Source organism: Notothenia rossii (genome assembly GCF_949606895.1).
Source record: "Notothenia rossii genome assembly, chromosome: 8".
NCBI classification, from domain to species: domain Eukaryota; kingdom Metazoa; phylum Chordata; class Actinopteri; order Perciformes; family Nototheniidae; genus Notothenia; species Notothenia rossii.
In genome coordinates, this window is record NC_136906.1 from 37,938,521 (window position 1) to 37,962,817 (window position 24,297).

The 24,297-nt window shown below is 42.1% G+C and overlaps 1 protein-coding gene across 2 annotated transcripts; it reads right to left on the minus strand.

Moving 5' to 3' along the window:
* Positions 1-4,734: 4,734 nt before the first annotated feature.
* Positions 4,735-23,525, minus strand: scaf1 (SR-related CTD-associated factor 1). Of its 2 annotated transcripts, none has more exons than XM_079643385.1 (5): positions 20,360-23,525; positions 19,842-19,924; positions 9,188-9,469; positions 8,340-8,468; positions 4,735-5,058 (listed from the first exon to the last, which is right to left on the minus strand). In XM_079643385.1, the coding sequence occupies exons 1-5, from the start codon at positions 23,373-23,375 to the stop codon at positions 5,056-5,058; spliced, it is 3,513 nt and encodes a 1,170-aa protein (XP_079499511.1). In that variant the 5' UTR covers positions 23,376-23,525; the 3' UTR covers positions 4,735-5,055. The 2 variants fall into 2 exon arrangements, with proteins under 2 accessions (XP_079499511.1, XP_079499510.1); XM_079643384.1 differs by lacking the exon at positions 4,735-5,058 and adding an exon at positions 7,019-7,402.
* Positions 23,526-24,297: the final 772 nt, after the last annotated feature.

Sequence of the window (24,297 nt, forward strand, 5' to 3'; positions counted from 1 at the left end):
AGGCCCTGACCTACTTTGGCAGAAAGAGCTACTAAGTGGAGAAGTCAAGGTGGGAGGGATCGTGAGTAGTGACCCAGAGCTTAAGAAGGCCCAGGTTCATGATACCCAGGCAAACGAAGTAAAGTCGCTACTAGATCACCTTCACAAATTCTCAGACTGGTCAAGAGTGGTTAAAGCCTTTGCCAGACTCAAGCGCCTTGCAAAGGAAATTAAAGGTCTCAAGCCAAGGTCCTGTGAAGCCACACGCTTAGAGGAGAGGAGAGAAGCAGAGCTGACCATAATCGAGATGGTTCAAGAAGCAACACTCTCTCAAGAAATAAAGTGCCTTCAGCAGCATAAGGAGTACCATCCCCAACAAAGACCAAAGTGGATCAAGTACCGCAGAAACGTCAAGGTAAATGACGTTGTCATTCTGCAAGACAACACTATACCACGGGGCCAATGGAAGCTGGCCAGGGTTGTGGAAGTGTACCCAGGAGGGGATGGAAGAGTAAGAAGGCTCAAGCTGCTTATCAGCGACTCTACCTTGGATGGAAAGGGAAAGCGCCTCGCTAAACCTGTCTACCTCGAAAGGCCTATCCACAAGACGGTGTTGTTGTTGGAAGCAGACTAAGACTCAGTTACTCTCACTCACACTCTGCACTTATTAGGTCTAAAACAAAAATTGTTAGTTTTTACATTAATGTATATCGGTTTTCTAAAAATGTTATGGAAATCACAGGTGATTTGGTGGGAGTGTAACTGTCTTCACTTTCTGTATTCATTTGTTACCACGTTGTATTTTTTGGTTCCTACCTTTTTATGTGCAACATTTAGAGGCGGAACTAATCTGCTGTGTTTTGTGTTACACCTGTTTAATCGACGCACTGGAAAGTTGCAAAGGCAGAGCAACGCAAGACGTTAAAGGAAAACTACGGAAACCAAAGGAAAAATGCATATAAAGTTATCAGCCCCTCTAGGTGACTAGCAGCCTACGAGGTACGTTTCGTGCTGGTTTTGTGTAATTGTGTGCGGTTGAGCTGCAGGTTTGTGTGTGTATGTATGTATGCTATGCGCTAGCTTGTGCTACATGTTATTGTTAGCTTGTGCTACTTACTGTGTGTGATATGTGCGCCGTTTATTGTTTAATTGGCGGCATTAACAGTGATGACATATGCATATATTACATATTTATTTGTTGTTCAGCTTTTATATTTTTCTGTCTTATAACCCAGTTCTCACGGGTTGGAATAGGTCCCACAAGAATAAACCCCGTATTTAATCAAGACCTCAGCCTCGTGTCATTTACTGGAGGGAGCTACAGGCACCGTTTCAGGATTGTTTTGGGATTGTTTCAGCAGTAGTGGAAACTGTTGCAGCTCCCCCCTCTCCATTTTCCCGACCCTGTACTCCAGTTTGCGCACAAATGCATCGAGCGCCTCTTTACATTGGATAATGTTGGACTCCACGCCTTGCAGACGCTTGTTTGTTTCATTGTAGAGACTGAAGATGTCGGCCAGGTATGCTGTTTTAATCCAGAATGACTCAGTCACTTGCTCTGACAGTGCGCGGTTACGAGTTTGTAGAAACTCTTACATTTTTCCCTTCAGTTCTACAAAGCGTGCCAGCACTCGGCCGCGTGAGAGCCAGCGCACCTCGGTGTGCAGGAGGAGGGCTTGGTGCGCTTCATCCTCGCACAAGTCTGCGAATAGACGCTTGTTGGTGGGGCGACCTTTGATGAAATTGACTATTTTAACAACAGTTGAGTGTTTCGCTGAGGTCTTCTGACAGTTTCTTGCTGACCAGGGCCTGGCGATGTATCACACAGTGAAATATTGTGCAGTGTGGGGCCTTTTCTTTCAAGCGACTGTTAAATCCCTTGTTTTTCCCCATCATTGAGGCAGCTCCGTCTGTGCAACATGCAACTAAATTCTCATAGGAAAGATTGTGGGATGAGAGGTAAGAATCCACTGCAGTAAAAATGTCCTCACCCCGGGTGGTATTGGTAAGGTTGACTGACATAAGAATGTCCTGCTTCAAATCTTCCCCATCAATATATTGCACATAAACGATCAGCACAGCCTCGTCTGCTAAAGTTGTGGTTTCATCAAGTTGTATGGCAAATGGCCCCTTTCCAAGCTTTTCGAGCAGCTGCAGCTCGCAGTTACTTGCCATCTTGTCAATTCTGTCTTTCACCGTATTGTTTGACAGTGGTACAGTTTTTAGCTTCTCCGCCACCTGCGGGCTGCACAGTTTCTCAACCATCTTAATGCAAGCTGGCTTAATGAGCTACTCGCCAATGTTGTGCGGTTTCTTTGCCTTTGCTATTAAAAATGCACATTCAAAAGAGGCCTCGGTGGCCTTCTGTGCATCGCTGCTAGCCCTAACAAACGCTAGTCTAATATACATTGGCTTGTTTGCCTTTGCAAGGTGTTGTTTCTTTATGAAAAAGTCCCGATCACACCCGACTGTTTCTGGGTGCATGGTCTGTTGGTGTCTCTTCATTTTGCTGGGTTTCATGCTTTCGTTGGCTAGCTTCTCTCTGGGCGGGTTTTGTCCGTTCCTTCCATGAAACCAAAGTTTTGATCGCAGATGAGCTGTCATCTCCTTTACGTTTTTCAGAAATGTTTAGACAAAAATATTCACCCTTATGAAGTCGGTTCGCTAGCTAGCAAGCGCAACAAACTGTTATTATGAAAGCTGACACAGTAACGTCAATGTTGGTGCGAATCGGAGGAGTATCAGATACATTTTTAGAATTTTTATTTTAATTAATCAATTTCTATATTTTATTGTAATGTAGAGACAAGGCTTTTAGCGACAATCATGTATTGCGTTACAATATGTAAAAAAAATGATATATATTCTAAATTTGATATTGGGCCTCAAATCATCTGAGGCCTGGCGCCCCCCCTGCGATCTCTGGCGGCCCCCGGTTGGGAACCACTGGGTTAGATCACCAGCGTGAATTTCTTAAACCATAGCTGGATCTCTCATGATCCTGATTTATGACGCCTTGACTAATTGTTTGCCTTGAAGTAAATATTTGAGTTGCAAGCTATTGATTTTGTAGGTTGCTAAATAAAATGTACTAATGAGTAAATGATAAAATGTATTTGTTTTAAAATGTTTGTTATTATGTATCTGTGATTATTTCATGTATGTTCATTATTGTGCTTTTGAAAAGATGCTCCAAACACTTTACGATTGTGATTGACTGTTTCAATCTGAAATTATTAGCAACATTGTAGAATGCCTACACCCTTTCTGAAGAACCTTATTTATTAGGCCCTAATAAATAAGTTATCGCGCAGCTGGCGGTCCGCTCCGGGGCTCAGTCTGCATTTAATCCAACTTTGCATTAACGAAACAATTTCACAATAGACCCTGACAAACTCACAAAAACACAAAACAAATGATTAAAATTAGTGACTTACTTTTCCGCCGTCAAAACACTGCTTCTTGAAAGACTCTTCTTTGCAGATGGAAAAATCCTTCGATTTGTCCCGATGCAGAGGATGTTTTGTTTGGAGATGCAGGTCCAATTTATTCATTTTCAAGCTCCTCTCCATTTCTAACAGCTTTTGTGAAGCCAAGGTTTAAAAACTCCTCTTTGTATCATCTTTTTGCCATCATGTACGATCGGGATTAATCAACAGACAATAAAAAGACAGCGCGAAAACTTTCGCGGGGGACGCGTCAGAGCTGATACAAATACAATCTTTTATTTTTAGTTTATTTGTATTTAGAAAAATGAAATCATTCAATATAGCATAATTTCATTTTCAAAATAAAAAATAAAATACAAAAATTATAAAAAAAATTGTATTTGCAACGCAGCCATCAGCTCTGACGCTGCGTGTGTGTAGCAATGCATTTAACTGGCGACCCAATCAAAACGGGTCCGCGACCCATTTTGGGTCTTTATATATTATTATTATAATAGGTTTTTTAGGTTATCAAAATTGATTAAAAGAGAGGAACTGTTAGGGAATAATTAGCTCTGGTATTCAACCTTCGACCCAGTTCATCATTTTCTCTCTTCACTGTCTCCTTTCCCGTGGCATAGTTCTACGGCCTTGGGTATTGCTGCCATCTCTCTTAAGGAGAAGCAGCTTGGGCGCATTGCTGTTGCCAGTCTATCACAGAGCACAAGCCGCCATGAGGTAGTTTACTGTTCAGGCACATTATATTCTATGGACGAGAGCTCTAGTTAGATTCGGGGTCCATAATTGTTTAGTCTCACTGATGAAGAATGTTGATTATTAAACTCTGAACTAGTTAAAACCTCGAGCTGCAGAGAGTTCTGCAACCGCTGTGTCAACTCGTGACACACCGTCTTGCCAATACTCCGACCGTAACTCCAAATAAACCACCCGCAAAGCTCCAGCTCTCCTCGTGAGTCCTGTTTCCAATTGCTTCAGAAGTTTCCCCCCACAGTACTTATACCTGTTCATGCTCTGCTGCAATACCTGCATATACCCTCTTGCAATGAATATATGTTTACATTATCTTAATTACTCTATGCGCTACTTTATGCCTACGGTCAGCAATACAGAACAACACTTTTTCTAACTTCAGAGTAGATTAATTACCAAGTATATTTATGTTCCTGGGACAGGTAAAGCAAATACAAAAAATGTACTATATGAATAAAGTACTGTTCTTTCAAACAATTATATTTTAAAAAGAGATTTAGCAATATTATTTTAACCTCAGTAACACATGCACACAAAACAGACAGCAGAGAGGTCATTGTATTTTAACCTTTATACCATCTGCAAAGACTGACAGACAGGGAATAGAGGGGACATGTGGTGTAGTGTCCTCAGTGGAGGATATTGATACGGGTGACATGGGCGGCCGCCCAGGCCGGCTGCCCAGGGCGGCCAAGCGCAATGAAAAAAAAAATTGGGGTGTAAAAAAATGTTTTATCGGCAATATGAACATCATTTCATATAGTGTATTGTTGTTGGTGTTGGTAGAAGGGAGCGCGGGCGCGCAGCCGCCCTGACAGCAGACAGCTGGATGGAAGGTCTCACACTCAAAGAAGGGTGGGGGTGATCTCAGGTCCCCTCACTATTGGGGAGAGAGGAGGGGGCGGTGGGTAAACAATCTATCAAATAATCACTTTCGATGTTTATAAAGTTAGTAAAAATAATCTCACGCCTCGAAATGCCACCAAATTCATTCATACAATATAAATAGTTTTGCAGAAATATTTTTTCCCTCGGTTGTATGAAAAAATAAATAATTATTTAAAAACTGACTAGGGCGCCTTGGTATAGTCTTGACCTGTAGTTGACAGTGTTGGGGGAGGGGTACGCTATGCATTGATTCTCGGGTAAAAAATGAATACCTACGGTGATGGAGAAAAAAAAGGCAAAAGGCATCAGGGGCCCAGTTTAGAAAGAAAAAGGAAAGAAGAAGAGAAACGCTCAAAAAATAAAGGTATGTAGCATGCACCTGTAACATCTCATTTATTTAGTTGGGCTATATTAAGCTTTCATTAAATTATGCCGGCAACCTCAAATCCATTGCTGTTTGTTAGCTGCCTGTGTTTCATCGTCAGTTCGGCAACAAACATTTCAAACAGTCTTACTTCATAACGATAATGTGTAGCCCTGCAATAAAAATGTTATAAACAACCACTATAACCGTTAACAGTCAACTTAACTTAGCAAACACCTCAAAGGTAATTGTATTGAAAAGTCCTTTGTGTAATTTGGGAGGTGCACCGCCCAGGGCGCCATATCAGCTAGAACCGCCACTGTGTCCTTACAATATTCTACAACATTGTTTGGTATGTGTAACTGGGTATACATCTCATTTCTTTATATTTGATACACAGTGATAGGGTAGACCAGGGGTGGGGAACCTCCGGCCCCCGGGCCGTATACGGCCCGCGAGACCATTTGCTACAGCCCTCGAGGTAATTTATAAACACAAGCAAAAAAGAAAAAATTAAAGAAGTCTAGACCGCAAAAAAATTAAACAAGCGAGTGCCTGTTTTTCCTGGCCAAGGTCAGGGTCCTTGAACACAACCCGAGCCTAGCGTGTCATCACGTGGTATATGTCTCGTCTGACAGGGGTGCAGTTCTTCTGACGGAGAGCACCAGAACGTTGTACCCATAAGGAGCCGGACACATGCCGCAGTTTTTTAGTGGCTGTGTCTTTAGTTGAAAGCCCAGTGGCGATCTGTTAATCTTTCATTCTGATCATACAGTCAATAACTTTGTTGTTATTAGCATCTGGTTAGCTAGCTATGCTAACAAATATAAGAAGCTTTTTCTACAACCAGTGAGGTAAAGGCACATATTTATATGATCATTATAGTTATAAAAAAACAAGATAATAAAGTAAACAGGTATAAAATACTATATGACACTAAATAAAAGTTGTTATTAATAAACAAGAATACAGTTTGAAAGGGAAGTGATTTGTAAAATATCCATAAAGAAAAATAAATCTGATTACAGTTCTGTTTCATATTGATGTTGAGAGATCTATCCATTGATCTCCTAATGTTGCTCTCAAAGTGGACCAGATTGATGCTTTTAACTTCAACATTTAAAAACAAATCTTCCCAGGGGAGAATGCCCCCCGGACCCCCTAGAGGAGGTTAGGTCCCCCCCCCCCACTTAAATCAGTCCACATGGATAGTAAACTAAATACTTTTGCACACATCTTGTGTCTAATATACTTTCTGTCTGGTGGTCATGCCACAACCGTGCACGTGAATGCATGCACGAGTCATGGTAAAATATCTGGATTAAGGGGTTGCTTTTTCTTCGCACGGCATGAAAGAAAGGCCAAATGAATGGGCTGTGATTTTAGTATTTTTAAGCAGAGGTCAATCATTTGTACGGCCCTCGGAGGATTTTGAAAAAACTGAAATGGCCCTTGAGAGGAAAAAGGTTCCCCACCCCTGGGGTAGACAAAGTATTATGAACATCTTTTCCAATGCTGTTGAAAAAAGCCTTGCAATTAGTGCTACCACTGCGAAGCTTCTCATGGAAAGAGGCAACTAAATCAAATATGAGCTTCACAAAGGCAGAATTTATTGCAAAGTAGGTGTACCGGGTCGTATTACATCACAGGGGCGAACATGATAGGAACTACTTCCCGAACATTGTATACATGATACATTTTCTATGAAATACATATTTACAGTGAGATCATAGAGATAAGATAAAAAGCATGTAAAAGTTGGCTATGACAACAATAAAGAGAAGAAGGCGGCGGTGAGGGTCAGAGTCTTGTTTCAGGCAGAGGAATACACGGCTCCTGTCTCCCTGTCCTCTCTCTCTTCCTCATCCATTTTGCGTCCATGTTTCCGGAAGTATTTGTAGCGCTGGACGTACAGCTTCACAAGGTTGCTGACTTTGACAGGGTTGATTTCCCCAGTGCGGCTGTGACAAATCTGAGAAATTGACACAGTGCCTGTTTTATATCAAAGTCATTTGTTTATATTTTGTTGATGTTGTTTCATTGTAGGAATATGTAGTAATAGTGCTTATGTTTTTAATAGTGATGGGCAACGATCTAAATGTTTCATCACAAGTTATTACATAATCTTCTACGATCAATGTGTTATGCGCAAAATTCAATAATAAAATCTAAAGTGGTGTATTGCTCACTTTTATTTAAAAAGTACTGCCATATGAACAAAAGCGCAATAACATTCAGTTTGCAAACACTTTAAAAAATAGGGTGCTTTTTAACAACAGTATTCTCTTTACACAGTAGCAGTTAAAATATTTCTTGTAAATCTCAACTTAGACATTAATTAATGTAATCAAATATAAAACCAGAGCTATTTGCCACTGCCAGGGCTTTAACGTGTTGTAGAAGTTCCCCTCAGAGTCCAAAGATAAGAGAACTCAACTTTGCAGTGGTTCCAAATAACTCTGATTCTATCAACTCTTAAGCAGTCTTAAGCCCGCCCCAAATGCTCTCATTGGTTGAGACGTGTTAATAATAGTAGGGGAGGCTGTGGCTCAGTGAAATAGTGCGCGGAACTTTGATTCAGGGGATAGCAAGTTTGATACCCACTGCAGACAGCATGTCGTTGTGTCCCTGGGCAAGACACTTCACCCCAAATTGCGTTGGATAAAAGCGTCTAACAAGGGACATGTAATGTAATATTAATTAAAAAAATGTTTAATGCCTGTGTTTGGTGTTAATTAATGAATGCGATATTAACGCGTTAACTTGCCCAGCCTTAGTTTTTAAGCATTACTTACAACTTCATTTACTAACATAACCCTATTCTAACAAAATTAAGCAAAACATGCATTGAGGTTGCATTGAAGTGTTCTGCTGCACTTTGTGTCGCTCAGTGTGTGTGCTGGGCTGACCTTATGCACTGCTTTCCTGAGGATGTCTTTGTATTCGTCCTTGTTGATGTCTTTGCGCTGATAGTAAGGTTTGATGGCCAGCTTCACTTCCTCCACTGCCCGCTCCTGGGTATGCAGCTTCTTCAGGTACTGGGCAATTTGGGCAAACGACATGTTCAATTAATTATATTATAATACAACAATTTCAAATATTCCTTTAACAAACACAAAAAACAAGTCCTATTTAGGATCAAAACAAGTAAAAGGCATCAAACTAAGGAAGTTGCACTTAAATCCAAGTCTGACCAAAAATCGCTTCACTTGGCATTTATTTTAATTAGACATTACTGTAAATGGTCATATTTACCACATTAATTCTTAAGCTACGGCCAAAATGTGGTTGGTGAGGTCACAGTGATCTTGATCCTTGATCACTAAAATCGAATCAGTTCGTTCTTCAGTCCAAGTGGAAGATTGTGGCAATTTTCAAACCGATCCCTAATACTGATATATTGGGTTTATATTTTATTATATATAATACAAATAATTACAAGTTTTTTTCAGTGCGAAAGCTTTGTTTCCGCCACACTCATGTCGACAGGTATGAAACATTGGAGACATACTCATATTCTGTGTTGCTGTTGTGATCTTAAACAAACTTTGTATACTTTATTGATCTTAGGTGCACTTTTACTTACAATTACTAAATCAGTCAAACACTTGAATGTGACAATAGCTGCAGTTACACTTTCTGTAATGCATTTATGTTCAAAGAGGTATGATTATTTTTTAAGTTATGCAAGTTAGTTGTACAATGTAGAGTGGAATATATGACATAATGGGAAGCAAATCGTCCTGATCAGCGTTACCTTATCAGGGTCTTTACTCTCTAGGTCCCAGCCAGTGTCTCTAAAGCTCCCAGTGAGGCCGGACAGCCCCCCAGGCATGATGGAGGGCGGGGTCTGTGCACACCCACCACCCATGGAGGGGTGAAGGAGAGGGGGGGGAGTTTTGGAGCTGTGGAGGATGAACTGGGCTGGACTCGGACCAGAATGGGGGGGTAGAGAGGGAGAAGGGGGGATCTGTGAGGATGAGGCTGAGGAGGGAGGAGCCAGCTGCTGGGCCTGGCTCTGATTGGCCTGCGAGAGGATCTGCATGACAAACATGAGAAAAAGCAATGGCTCAGTGGACCTGCTTTCACTCCCAGTACATTACTATACAAACATTTAGGCTGTCTTTTTCTGTAACTGTCCAGAAAGAGAGAGTCTGAGAGGGTGGTGATAATGAAAATATTGTTCCTCTTTACCAACTTAAAGAGCAACTTTTTTTTTTACTAGATTTATGCTAAAAAATAATAATGCAGGATTATATATGTTTCACGAGACATAAGGGCAGGAATTCAGAGGGAAAGGAGACGTTTTGAGCTCTGCTACTAAAAACTGCCTTTTTTTAAACGTCATACGTGAAACGCGTCATATTACGTCACATGGGGGAGCAACTTTCCAGTTATACCAGTCACCGTTCATCCAAAACATACAAAATAAATCAAAATTGGTTAGCATAAGGTCTAGGCCTCTTGTGCACAGATAAAGTTACAGGTGGTGCGCCAATAGGAAGTGGAGCACACAGGAGACAACCGTTTAATCGCAGACTGTTATGTTTGTCCAATACGCAGTAGCAGTTTGCAGTTGGTTTGAGCGGTTGTGATTTAGTGAGCTAGGATTTTTTCTCGCCGGTCAAATGTCCGAACTGAATTTATTTTACCAGACAAATTTGAAACCTACCGGTCATGTTTCAATAATAATAATAACAATTGTGTAGCAGAGTTTCCGTTAGCAGGTAATTACCGGACTAGGACCGGATATGCTGATGTTTAAAACTCAGTTAATGGGGCTCATTTTTATATTGTTTCAGTTTATAATCGTAACAGATCGAAAAATTCAGATTCATTTTTCAATAAATGATTCCACAAACAACATAATTATTACATTCAAAGAAACTACTTGTAGTAGATGAAGTACATTATTCAAAAGTTTACATTAACTTTGAATAATAACATGGGAGAAAGGGATCCTCTCTTTTCCCCTCTCCCTCTCTCTCCTGACAGCCCGTCAGTTTCTCATGCAGCTCGCTCAACAGTGGACGGGGCTTCAGGTGATTATGCAGCAGCTGATCTGATCTCTTTCTCTCGCGTCCGGTTACACTTCACTCACGTTTATGTCCATATCGATCAGATCCAGCTCTCCTGATCGGCCTTTACAGAGAGCACAGATCAAACTATTAAGAGTGAATATCGGCCGATAATAATCGGCGGCCAATCGATTGGAGCATCGGACATTTTGACCGGCAGGTTTTGAATTTACCGGTTTTTGTTCAATTTAACCAGCTAAAAACCGGTAATCTCGGCTAACGGAAACCCTGGTGTGTATGTGTGTGAGAGAGAGACAGATGATGTGGAAGGCAGAGTAGCTTATCTGACATCTAAATGGTACATTCTAGCCTGCGAGCTCCCCGTTCGAGCAACTGACTATTCCTTCGCAATGTAGCATCGCATTGGATATGGGCTGAACTTGTCCTGGAAGGGAATTGTCCCGGCCATTTCCCTCGGAGGCCGTTCAAAAATGTGTGGAAAAAATGTATGAGAGCTGCACATTTTTCAAAATGGCTGACTTTCTGAGGGGCGGGCCAAATGGAAGCCAATTTAAATATGTGTGCCATCATAATAGCAATGTGTATACAGCGTTTCGTGAATATCGGGAAAACTATATGCAAGTACTTTGGAGTCATTTGCGACATGTAATCTGTAAAAAATGGTACATTCTCTGTTAGCTTACGTCCGCCCCGATTGAGCTAGCAACTACTTAATTCTCAATTTAGCATGATATTGGATATGGGCTGAACTTGTCCTGGACTGGAATTCTTCCAATCTTTTCCCTAGGAGGTGTTTGCGAAAATGCGCTTAAAAACGCATGAATAACGCCGATTTTTCAAAATGGACAACTTTCTGGGAAGAGGGGCTAATGGAAGCCATTTTGAAATACGTCCGCAATTCCATGAGGAATGTCTGTGCCAAGTTTCGGGTAGTTTGGAAAAACTATATGTGACTACCGCACAATAGGGGGCGCTACTGAGCCGTATTTGCTAAAACGTGCGATTTTTTTGTACAGTCTGGAAAAGGTTGTGGGCTGTCACGTGTGTTCCGAGTTTAAAGGCCGTACCTCATTTCAACACAAAGTTATGTGTCCGTAAGTGTTTTTAACCCTTCGATTTCGAGAAAAAAATTCATAGGACACGCCCACATTCATCATTGGTTGCAACACTTTAAATCTCAGTTTATACTCATCCTGCCAGTATATCTATCACAAAATATATTTATTTCGTCCATCCGTTCTTGAGGTATACATTTGTTGTGTTTTTGGCGCCCCCTATTGTCCAAAATGAACATGCTTTTTTGTGCCTATTTCCCAAGACAGACTGAACCTCTAAACCGAAATCTGTGATATTTGGATACATTTCGGATGAATTATGAGCATTTATGTCTAGGCCACACCTTTTTGCTAATACGTTTCGATTGATGTCGGACACATTTTTCCACACCTCCTGCTCTTTTTCTACGGTAATGTGTCCGACCCCTCCACTGATGCTGTACACCAAGTTAGAGGGAGGCGGGGCTATTTCATTGTTATCAGAAAATGTTCGTATAGGGCAGTGGTTCCCAAACCCTAACCCTAACTCAATTCACAAAGGGATTAAACTGTTTAAAACACATGCTCAAAGTAAGCCGGATTTTGCCGATGTGTTTATGTGGATTCAAAAGTCGTAAATAATCTACAAAATGGAGGAGACTGATCTGATCGGAGCAACTGTGAAAAATAATCCAACTGAAACCGGCATGGAAAATGACTATGTTTTAAAAATGCGCTTATCCAGAAAAGCCCGGTTTGGACACTTTACGGGCAGAAGAAACATTTCTATTAAAGAAAGAATTATACATTTCTGTCTTTTTATGCCTTTAATAGCTACTAACTTGAATTGTTATTCAAATTAATTAATCAATTATTTTTTATATTTTATTGTAATGTAAAGACAAGGCTTTTAGTGACAATCATGTATTGTTTTACAATATGTAAAAAAAAAAAAAGTTTAAAAAAAAAAAAGTCTAAATATGTGCCGGTCTATCCACCTTGGGACCCGTTATCGTTACCGTAGTCGTTTAGTCCAGGGGTCCCCAACCCCGGTCTTACTGCAGGGCCGCAAAATAGCTGTGAGTTTAGCGTAATATTTGCATAATTATAAATATATAATTTTTCTTTTTTTTTTAAATGTTATACCAGTCACCGTTCATCCAAAACATACAAAATAAATCAAAATTGGTTAGCATAAGGTCTCAGCCTCTTGTGCGCAGATAAAGTTACAGGTGGTGCGCCAATAGGAAGTGGAGCACACAGGAGACAACCGTTTAATCGCAGACTGTTATGTTTGTGGGGGAATGGCAGTGCATACATTATATTTCGAACTCGGACTTCATTTTAAGGACATTGCGGCCAGGGGTGTAGAGCTATTTTTTTTATTTGTAAAGCCTCCTTCACTTCATGAAATGGCTGCAGCATCAGGAGGCAGCCTCTGAGAAGTGCAGCACCAGCGCGTACACACCGCCTTCACTATGTTCCCCACTGCAGGCTGCTATATTTCAACCACACACACCTCTACACACACATTGAACGGCCCGATTATTCCCCCTATTACTCGTTGTATGAAGGAAATGTCCGGCCACAAAGGCTCCGCTGTGTATGTTCGGTGTGTTTGTGTGTCCAACAACGGCATTTGTTTTCAAATGACCATGAACAGTAATTTAAACACATCTGGCCAACTCCATAGGTATGTGGGTGTTCCCAAAATAAATTAGTTTAATCTTAATCTCGATGTAGTGCTAAATGCTGTCTGAGTGCACCGGAACGGCAAACAAGCCCAGGGGTCTCACTGACATTTCAGTTATATCAATGTGTACAGTGGTCCTAATTTGTTTGAATTGTATCCTGGTTTTAAACGTTGTTAATATGTTTTGGATGCATTTTGGTATTTCTTCAGCTTGTTACATACAATTAACCACTGTTGCCACCTGCTGGTGAGTAAATATACAAATCAGTTAAAATTGACAACCGGTCCGCACATTTTTTTTAATGTATCTGCCGGTCCTTGGCACAATAAAGGTTGGGAACCCCTGGTTTAGTGCCATATTCCAGTGCTGCCAACCTTTGAGTTCAGCTTGAAGTGAGACCGAAAAAAGAAACGTTCATGTGTACAGTGTTACAAATGTATTGAACATGTACAAACTAGGGGTTCCCATTAATGTACCGGGCGCTAGTGGAATACGCACATACACAGTGTACCCACGACTCTTACAATGAAGGCTCGATAATCAGCTCACAGCATATAAAATGGCATATAGGTGTAAGCAGAGGTAAAGTGCTATTTTATGGGGGGGAGGGCTCACCTCCTCTAGGGGGGTCTGGGGGCATGCTCCCCCGGGAAGATTTTTATTAAATTATTGAAGTTAAATTCATCAATCTGGTGCTTTTTGAGAGCAAAATTAACCAGGAGACTATTGATGTGTGTGGTGAGTTTGGTAGTAATAAGCTGTATAATAGTGATTGAATATTCTTTTCTTTTCTTTTCTCTGAGTTGCACTTTGTAGACGGTACCTGAGCACTCGTTTTTTCTCCGGCTGTGGATAGAGACCAATGTAATGTGTCCAGCTCGGAGGACGGCGCGTATTGGCTTTTTTTGATCAAATTGTGATTGTAGTTTGTTGTCAACCTTACCATGGTACTTAGGAGACATCATTTGTGTCTGAATAACGTTTTGTTCATGAGTTATTGATCTGTGAAATCCGAATCTCCCAATATCGTTCCAACTTTACTGAGCCAAGCCAGAAGACTGTCTCATTTCGTAGACCGCTCGGTTTGCTTTTCCTTCACTTTATTTTAATATACATTTATTTTGGACGAAAACATATCGTGAGGAAAGGCATGTGTGGCTAATTGCGTGACTCTCACGTTCAATGCGTGAGGGTTGGCAGCCCTGCATATTCTGTCGTCCTAGTGTGGCCGAACGGTCTATATGACACAAATCGGTAACGGAAACGACCATATGCGTCCTCGTCGTTCAGTCTCATTGCCACAGGTGTATAAAATCAAGCACCTAGCCATGTAGCATGCCTTTACAAACATTTGTGAAAGAATGGGTGGTTCTAAAGAGTTCACTGAATTTCAACGCGGTACTGTGATAGGATGCTGCCGCTGAACAAGTCAGTTTGTGGCATTTCTTCTCTCCTAGATATTCCACGATCAACTGTAAGTGGTGATATTGGGCTGGGGGGGGGGTTACTCTGGAGCGTTGGAAACGTGTTCTGTGGAGTGACCAATCACGCTTCTCTATCTGTCCTTTGATGGACGAGTCTGGGTTTGGTGAATGCCAGGAGAAGGTTACCTGCCTGACTAACGTTTGATGGAGCAGGGATAATGCTATGGGTTATTTTTCTGGGGTTGGCCTGGGCCCCTTAGTTCCAGTGAAGCGGATTCTTAATGCTTCATCTTACCAAGTCATTTTGGACTACTCTATGCTTCCAATGTTGTGGAAACAGTTTGGGGATGGCTGTTCCCCAAACTGTGGAACAGTCATGCTGGAACACAAAGCAAGGCCCATAAAGGCCTGGTTGGATGAGTTTGGTGTAGAATAACTTGACTGGCCGCACAGAGCCCTGACCTCCACCCCATGGAACACCTTTGGGATTAACTAGAACAGAGAGCCAGCCTCTCGTCCAACATCAGTGTCTGACCTCACAAATGCTCTTCTGGATGAATGGGCAAAAATTCCCACAGACAATCTTAGAAAGTCTTCCCAGTAGTGTTAATTTCGTCAGCAATTTTTTAATTTAGTTTTAGTCTTAGTCCTGTGTTAAATTTCCTTTTTCGTTTTAGTCATATTTAGTAACCTTCATCCTGTTTTTATTTAGTCAAGTTTTAGTCGACTAAAAGTCTGAGCATTTTAGTCTTATTTTAGTCAACTAAAACAGTAACTATTTTAGTCAAGATTTAGTCGACTAAAAGTCTGAGAATTTTAGTCATATTTTAGTCAAAGAAAACTAATTATGTTAGTCTACTTTTTGTCAATGAAAACTGTTGAGTCTTTTTTAGCCATCAGATTATGTAGAACATTCAGTCAAACTAGTCCAGCCAAAACCAATTATTTGTCAATTTAGTATATAAATAAATAAGATTATAGCTTGTCCTTATTTGATGAAAAACACAAGTTGAATGATTAAGAATGCAGCTTTGCAGAGAGTATCTGGTCAGGTTTGTGCTGTTTTTAGCAGCTGTGTTATGGCCACATTGCTTCCCTTCTGATGAAACAATGCATTTGCTTTTTTTTCTCCGCCTCATTGTAGCGAAAATGGGCCCAAATATCACATTGTTTCTTTCTCCCAAGCAGTGGTGGCTTCAGACTTTTTCGTTGTCAGTAATTTTGATGGACAGGATTGTAACATTTTTGTCATAATCCATTATTCCCTGTCGAGTGCACAATTTATCACTCACTCGCGCTGACGGGGGGGTATTCGGTTAGCGCGAGTGCGACCACTGCTCCCAAGCCCTGTTGTTGCCATTTTTATTTTCTGTTAAATAAGGTTAGTTAGACCATGAGTTAGACCCGAGTCTTCCTGACAGTTCACATTGTGCCGCTGCCCGGTGTAATTAAAATGTACCGCCGCGCGCAGCACAGAGACACACAGCTGCTGCCCTGCCGCAGAACCGGAAATAGAACTGCTGGGAGAAAAACTGACTATCAGAAATGTAACGTTATCTTTGATAATATTTTGTCTCCTCATTTTTCGTCAACGAAAGTAAAGAGATATTTTGGCATAGTTTTTATTTTAGTAAACTAAATTTTCGTCTCGTAACTTTTCGTCAACGATATTGCATGATGATTTCGTTGCAGTTATTGTTTACTGCCGTCGGTGCCGTCTCGTCATCGTCTCATTTTCGCCATGGAAAAAAAGGTCGTTGACGAACATATTTCGTCATAGTTTTAGTCAACGAAATTAACACTACTTCCCAGAAGAGTGGAAGCTGTTATAGGGGGGGGGGAGACCATCCGCGAAGCACACAAAATGGCGATGTCAGAGTTCCCGTTAGCCGGCAAATCTAAATCTCTTCGGTCAAAATAATTTCCCTTTAGCGCAATACTGCTTCAGTTGCGCCACTTATGTGACAGACAAGAATAGTCAATTCTAATGTCTAACACTTAATGTGGAGAAAGAGATGTCCTGTATGGGTTGATTGTGTGTTGATCTGTTGGTAATGCCTCAGGGTTCCGGTGGGCATGTAAACAAATGCATAATGCTGCGCTATACTTTGTGGCCTCACCCAGTTGTATAGCGACACTTATTGTTTAGGTGTCTTTTAATAAGCAGGTAGTCCTATCATTAGCTAGAACTAGCTAGATCTGATCAATATGGACATAAATGCGAGTGAAGTCTAATCTGACGGGAGAGAGAGATCAGCTGCTGCTGACGAGTCGACATGCAGCTCTGCATGATCACATGCAGCGGTGAGCCGTCAAAACACACACTTCAGTTTAGAATATCACACGTAGCTATTTTAATTACCTCTCAAACTACCTAAACTAGTTATAGATATCTTTAGTTTTACTGTCGGGTCACTCATTACTGGATCCGCGAGCTGCATGATACTGGCATAATAGATTGCCCGATCGGGCAACCAGCAGGTGAGGCTTCATTGCCCGAGCTAAATACTAGATGGCCCCGGGCCATCGGGCAGTCCTTAATGTCGAGCCCTGAATAATAATACATTACATTTATATAGCGCTTTTCCTGGTGCTCAAAGCTTAATTTAAATGAAGACATTGCCATGCAAGTTCACAGTGGATTTACATACTCCTGTAGAGTCCTGCCGCTGGAGCCTTCTGCACCCCCACTAAACTATTTCCATTACTAATATAAGGTACATCACATCTGGATAACAATAAACAAACTCTTTCCCAAAAGACAAGAGGTTAAATAGGTTTTAAGTCTGAAAATACTAAAATAGAATAAAGAAATGTAACTTGTGTATTAAGTAGGGATGTAACGATATATCGAATATCGCGGTAAATAAATGTCTCAATACCGTCATGAGACTGACAAAATCTACCGCGCTTTTTTTAAAATAATCTTTTTTAAACCTTTATTTAACCAGATGGTCCCATTGAGATTATCGATCTCTTTTTCAAGGGAGACATGTCCAACATGGCAGCGAGTAGGTTACAACATGAACATAAAACAACAGATAACACACAAGGACATTGTATTTACAGGGCTACATGTACATACCTAGAGACATTGACAAGTACCAACAGTATATTTATATCTCTCCCTGTCAATAAGCCTCACCTTCTTGGCAAAAACTGTATTGCTTTTGAAGTGGTGGAGAGACAATGCACAGTTTTACCCACTGCTGTCACCCATGGCCAAAGCATACAGTATCTCTCTGTCCCAGCAACATCAGTAACAAGCAAGAGTTTTTTCCACAGCAGGGAAAACGCCCAAACATCCCAGCTTCTACCTGGAAATGTGGACATCCTCATATTCCTAAAAGATAACCTTGATGATGCTGAGTGAGTGAGTTAGAGTTGAGTTACTTTAAAAACTAAAGTGAAACTTTATTTATTCTATTGCAGGGTCTTATTATTATTATATTGTTGACACTTTAAAATACTACTATCCTACTAAAATGCTGTACAAATCAGATTTATTATTTAATAAAAAATAAAAAACAAATTTTTTCTCCCTTTATTTTTCAATATCGCGATAAATATCGTACCGTGGACCTTTTATCGCGATATTATCGTACCGTGAGTTTTTGGTATCGTTACATTCCTAGTATTAAGGCGAGTTAATTCCACCTTGGCTTATATGCAAATGTGAAGGTCAATTACTCTTGTAAATGTTTTATTCCATTTAGCTTTTGCCTTGTAAATCTGAACTCTGGTATAACACATCAATCCCTCTTCACGTAGGTAGGTGACCAATTCTGGATTCAAACCAGAAACATTTTCACTGAAAGACACAATTTTGCATCCCTGAAAACTGCCCAGCTAAAATGTTAATGATAGTCAAATGTTTTATTGGATTATGAATCATGTTGAAGTGTGTTGGCTAGGCCTGTCGCGATAATCGATAAATTGACTTATCGTACGATAAATAATAATGGACTCGATAACTTTTCTGAGCTCGATAAATGGCCGTTTACAATTCATAAAGATGTGACCAGCATTTTAGCCTGGAGCGCTGTGGCTGCAAGGCGCGCTGTGAGGGGCGGGGCTGACACACAGCCAGGTCCGGACACTCCGCGTGCACGTGCAGCAGTGTAGCAGCCAAATTAATAATATAGCGTCAAGCGGGAGACAACGTGTGACTTACTCGCGGGGAATTTAAAGTGAAATGGAATTGGTTACAAAACCTAACGACACATCTCGATTCTCCGGTGTGGCAGTATTTTGGATTCAAACCAAATCAACGAGGCGAACCTACGGACTTGAATCAGCCGGGCGGTGAGTCGCATTGGTTTAAAAAAGGTAGCGACAAAAGCAGGCAATACCACGCATTTTAAACCACCTAAAACACAACCACCCCATTCCGTTTTTCCACCTGGGAGCAAACACGGCAGCTGGAGATGGAGAGCCCCCGCCCGACAATGCAAACATGTTGGTGTTCCTTGCTTGAAAACTTAGAAAAACAGATTTGGATATGGCCTGTTGAGGCATCTGGGCCTTTGACAGTGGACTGTACACTTGACTGTTGTTTTAAGGAGTTTTTTTTTGCTTGTGAGATAATGTGTGCTCATATTTATATATTTATTTATATATATATATATATATATATATATATATATATATATATATATATATATATATATATATATATATATATATATGAGAGAGAGAGCTCTGTTTTCCAGCCTGACTCTATTTAATTTATTGTTTTGGTTGTGTGTGATTTCATTTATTTATTATAATTTAATTAATTAGTTTTATTTATTAATTTATATATTTTAATATTATTTCACATTTCATTTGCAATGTTGAATGTTCAATAAAAAGTTATGTTTGAAAGGATGTACTTGAATTATTATTATATATTATCATTATGTCTAAAATGGTCTTAAAACGGTGCCGACAATATTATCGTTTATCGCAATAATTTCCAGAAAAATTTATCGTCCAACACAATAAATTATCGTGACAGGCCTAGTGTTGGCTATTGCCTTGCGCTGTAGTTGTTCCAGGTCGTCTCACATTTCAGTGCTTTATTTGCCTTTGATTTTCTTTAACACTGGAAAACAGGTAAATTAAAGACATGTTTTTAAAGCCCTTAAGGTTCCTTTTAATAAGATAAAACCAACAAAATCTGAAGAAGAAGGAGAATGCCGGCTTGGGACAGAGAGACCGTCACTGACCCACACTCACCTGGCTTGTGGCTTGAATGAACTCTTGAGCTTTCGCTCTACTGGCGATATTGGCCTCCTCCATTTTGAAGAGCAGAGCAGTCACTGAAAATTCAGCAAAAGCACATTTACACCTTTGGGGCCATGATTCAAATATAAGTCATATTTTGTTGTTGTTTAAGAATGTATTCGAAAGAACATGAACTGCATGCTGAATTGTTTATTATTGAAGGATCTGTTTTCTACATGCTTTGGAAATAACAACTTGAAGATACTTGAAATAGGTATACTACCTTATTCTTTTCAAAATGAAGCTACACTGGTGTGTGGCTGCAGATCACAGTGCATTTGATCTTTTACAAATATTAAAGGTTAGAAGACTATTACTCATTTCCTGTCACAGGCTTGACATTTTAAGTTTTGAGCCTCTGAACTCTCTTTATATGAACAAGAAATACAATCAAATGAGTGGAGGTTTACTGTACTACAAGCCCCTAAAGGGGTGCATGTTTCGGAATGACATCTGTGGAAAAAACTCACATGCTAGGACTCCTCCAGTGGTACAGTCTACTCCGGTCTGCAGACTCCAGGGGAGGGCAGACGATTCTGGAGGGGGGGGGTGAGGCTTACTAGCAGATGAGGAAGACACAGAGGAGGAGGAGGGGTCTGCCGAGGACAGAGGCAGAGAAATGGAAGTCGGACCACAGCTTGCTGTAGAGGATGAGCAAGGAGGGGAGGCCAGGGGTTTGGGTGTATCATCTAGGGAAGGGGGTTTGGCAGTGGGTGTAGACAAGGCAATGCTGACACCTCCTCCCTGGGGGGGGGGCAGGCTTGAAGGACTGGATGCCTGGGGCGTGGGGCTTGTTTGAGATGGACAGTCTTCAGCTAGGAAAGAAAGGTCTGGGGTTTTACAGCTGCTGTCCACAGTCTGAGAGTCTGGGGAAGACTCCCTGGTGTCCCGTAGAGGAGCCATGGAGGGTGGAGGCGTGTGCGGGGGGGAGGAGGAGGGCGGGAGCACACTGGTAGAAGAGGAAGAAGAGGAAGAGGAGGAAGAACATGGTAAAGGGCCAGCTTGGCTAGTATGTGGACTGACTGACTTGCTACCCTCCCCACTGGCTGACTGATCTACAGAGACCCCCCCCCAGCCTTCAGATAGGGCTTTGGTTTGGCTTCCGTCTCCAGCAGTCAACCTTAAAACGCCAGCTTTCTCTCTTGTCTTCTTGGCTAGGCGACGACGGCGCTTAGTTGTCAGAGATGATGAGGGGGAGGAGGCGGAGGAGGAGGTGGATGTGATGGAGCTGGCTTTAGTTTTCTTGGACTTCAGTCCTGAAGGACTGGACAATGAGGATTGTGGTGCAGCAAGGCTGCTGCGCTTCCCCATACTGGCCATATCTTTACTGCGTGATAGGGGCTCCGAGCAAGGTTTGAGGAACGGAGACCTGCTCTCATTGTCCCTGCAGAATACTACTGCAATTGAGCCACCCACCACAGAGCTCCCAGTCCCCCCTCCTGTTCCTCCTGGCCCTATGAGATCCATGCCAAGCTTTCCAGTACCCACTGAAGCCCCTGTGGTGCTGCTCACACCCTCACGCACTAGCACAGACACTTTTGACTGAAGCTTGCCTTTCCGACTAACGCCACTTTCTTTCTTTGATTTGCCAGAGTGAGACAAATCTTTTCTGCTGCTTTTGTCCCCTTTTTTTGCCTTCACCACCTTCCTTGCTCTCTTTGTTGAGGGCAGGCCAGATGAGGTAGAGGCAGGGCCTGATGTAACTGTCAGTGAAGAGAGGCATTTACTTTTGGTTTTATTGGAAGAGGAGGATTGAGATTTGGCAATTTTTTTGAATGTATGCGATTTCTTTTTCGGGTGATGTCGTCCAGTCTTGGGGATAGTTTTAGTTTTGGGGCTGGCAATAGTTTGTTCTGGGGGCAGGGCAGCAGGGGGTGTATCCTCCAAATATGGGTAGTCTGAGTCCAAAGCCTCTCCATCCAAAGACAACACATCAATCTCCAATTTATCTGAATAGTGGTCTGACTCGTAGCTCTGATACCTTGGTGGTGATTGTGATTGGCTGTGACAACTTCCCTGCTCCTCCATCTCTCCAGCTGAGTGCCACTTCCTCTTCTTCTTCCTCTTGTGGGGCTTGTCAGAGTCCTGTGTGGGGCAACAGGGAGAGGCCGGGGCCAGTCTCGGGGAGCCAGGTACTGTGGTGGTGGTTGTGGTGGTGGTGACTGTGATGGTTCTCTTGATGGCAAAGAGGTCAGACCCAGTGAGGTCTTGGATAGAGGGCGGAACAACAGACCGACCGTCCAGACGTCGCTCCCTCTCATGCTGCCCGTCTCTCTCTTCGTCCCTCTTCTCCCTGCTTGGTTTAGACCTCTTTGGAACGCCTCGCTCTCTGCTGCTTGAGTGTTGTCTTATTTTTCTTTGTCTGTCTTTACTTTTGGAGTTAGAATCTCTAACTCTCTCATCTCTTCTTTGGCTAGTGGTCTGACTGTGCTCTCTGTCTCGATCCCTGTCTCTGTCTCTTCCTCTATCTCTCTCTTTTTCTCTGTCTATTTCTAGAGATAGGTTTGAAAAGGAGTGTCTGGTGTGCCTCCCCCTTCCTGAAGAGTTGCAGGATCTTGAGAGCTCTGGGCTGCTAAGCATTTTTTTCTTTCTCTTCCGGCTACTGCTCCTGCTGTTCCTTCTTTGTTTTACCTCCTTCCCGGCCTTATGGCCTCTTTCCTTTTCTTTGCTCCTCTCCCGACATCCCTCTTTGTCCTTCCTAGTCTTTTTTTTTCTCTCCTCCTTGTCCCCTGCCTTCCTATTCTTGCTTTTCGGTTGGTCGTGGTCCTTGGAAATCTTGGAGGACTTGCTGTGGTTCTTGATGCCTTGTTGTACCGGAAGTGTGAGAGGGGGAGAGGGAGTGGAAGATGGAGGATTCAAGGGAGGAGGCAGTGACTGAGGAGAGATAGGGGAAGGACAAGGAAAAGATAGATATCTTTCCTTTCGCCTGTTGACCAGCTTCCTCCTAAGATCCTCCACTCCTACCACAGGCTCGTCCTCAGGCTCCATGTCTACATCCCAGCTGCTCTCTGTGCACACAGACACAAAGCCGTCCCCGTCCAGCACCCGAAGGATGCGCTCTGGCTTTGAGCCAAAAAAGGAGACACTGGGAGAATTAAGTGGGATAATTTCTCCAGTTGATGGTCTTTTATTGTTTCCATTCCTGTCGGTAGCTCCAACTATCTCCCCCTCCTCTATCTCGGAGTGATCAGACTCAGCACTTTCCCTATGCTCCCCAGCTTTTGCGGTGCTACAGTCCACTCTCCTCCTGAGAGGGAGTCGGGTGGCTGGTCTGGGGCTTTGCAGGTCCGCCAAGGTATAAGTGGAATCTGGAAGTTCTTCCTTTTGCTCTCCTTCCTCATCACCTTTCTCAGCATTTATTTTCACCCCCCTGACTTTTGCAATTCCATCAGGGTCTGATTCTGGGGAACCAGTGGGGTCAAAGGGGTCATATTTCTCCCCATCTTCCCCCTTCACTCCCTCAATTTCATTGAAAGGATCAAACATGTCAATTTTCTTGCCCTTTTCTTCACAATCAACACCTGGTTACACTGAAGCGTGAGGAAAGGATTCTAAGGAGGTGGTGTTGGGTGTATTTAAGGAGAGGGACTGCTTTGCTAGAGAGGCAGAAGTGGAGGACACCTTGGCCACTTCTGTCCCTTGGGTCTGTCCTTTTACATGGCTCTGATAACCTAAGTTAATGCAAACAGAGGAGGATGTAGATAAGGGAGAAGACGGATTAGATGAAGGAGATAAGGATGGCGAGCAGGGAGTAGGGCTCCAGGCAATCTCTTTATCTCCACTCGGGGAAGAGGAAGCAAGGGGCCTCCTTTTGAAGCCTGATGCTGGACTCAAGTCCATTGGCCAGGAAAACTAGTGGTGCAAAAGTCAGACAGTGGGACCCTTCGGTTTGAAGCCCCGACAAGGATACGTCACAGAAATGGAATCCAGGAATAAACCTAGAAGACAAACACATGCAGTGCATTTGTAAACACTTCAGGAGTGATAGAATGACAATGCAGGGATATGAGCAAGCTAGTTTGGATCAATTACAATTTGTAAGCAAACAAACAACAAGGGATTTGAGGTTGGAAAAATGCAACATTCTAATGGCGCATTTCCACTGCAGGGCCTCGCACGGCTTAGTACGGTATAGTTAGGCCTTGGTAGGTCAAGCTCACTTTATGCTGCGTTTCCATTACAGGTTAGTAGCTGGGGCAGTAACTATAGTAACGCAGTGTAGGCGGAGCCGTGACGTCATCTTCAATGCGAACCACAGAAAAACCACATCAGCCGTTAGCTTTTAGCACTCAGAGCTCACAGCTCCTCATATCTGTTTAGAAACTAGACAAAAGTTAAACAAGTACAAACCACAGACTGTCTGTATCATGGTGAATACAGTCGCTGCTTTATTTATGTCTGTAGGCCG

What these genes read in the sequence shown, in the direction of transcription:
- scaf1 (XM_079643384.1), bottom strand. Translation starts at nt 23,375, where the DNA reads ATGTTTGATCCTTTCAATGAAATTGAGGGAGTGAAGGGGGAAGATGGG. An exon ending in TCATTCAAGCCACAAGCCAG is followed by an intron (nt 9,470 to 19,841) that starts GTGAGTGTGGGT and finishes TTTGTCATGCAG; the next exon opens with ATCCTCTCGCAGGCCAATCA. An exon ending in AGAGTAAAGACCCTGATAAG is followed by an intron (nt 8,469 to 9,187) that starts GTAACGCTGATC and finishes CAAATTGCCCAG; the next exon opens with TACCTGAAGAAGCTGCATAC.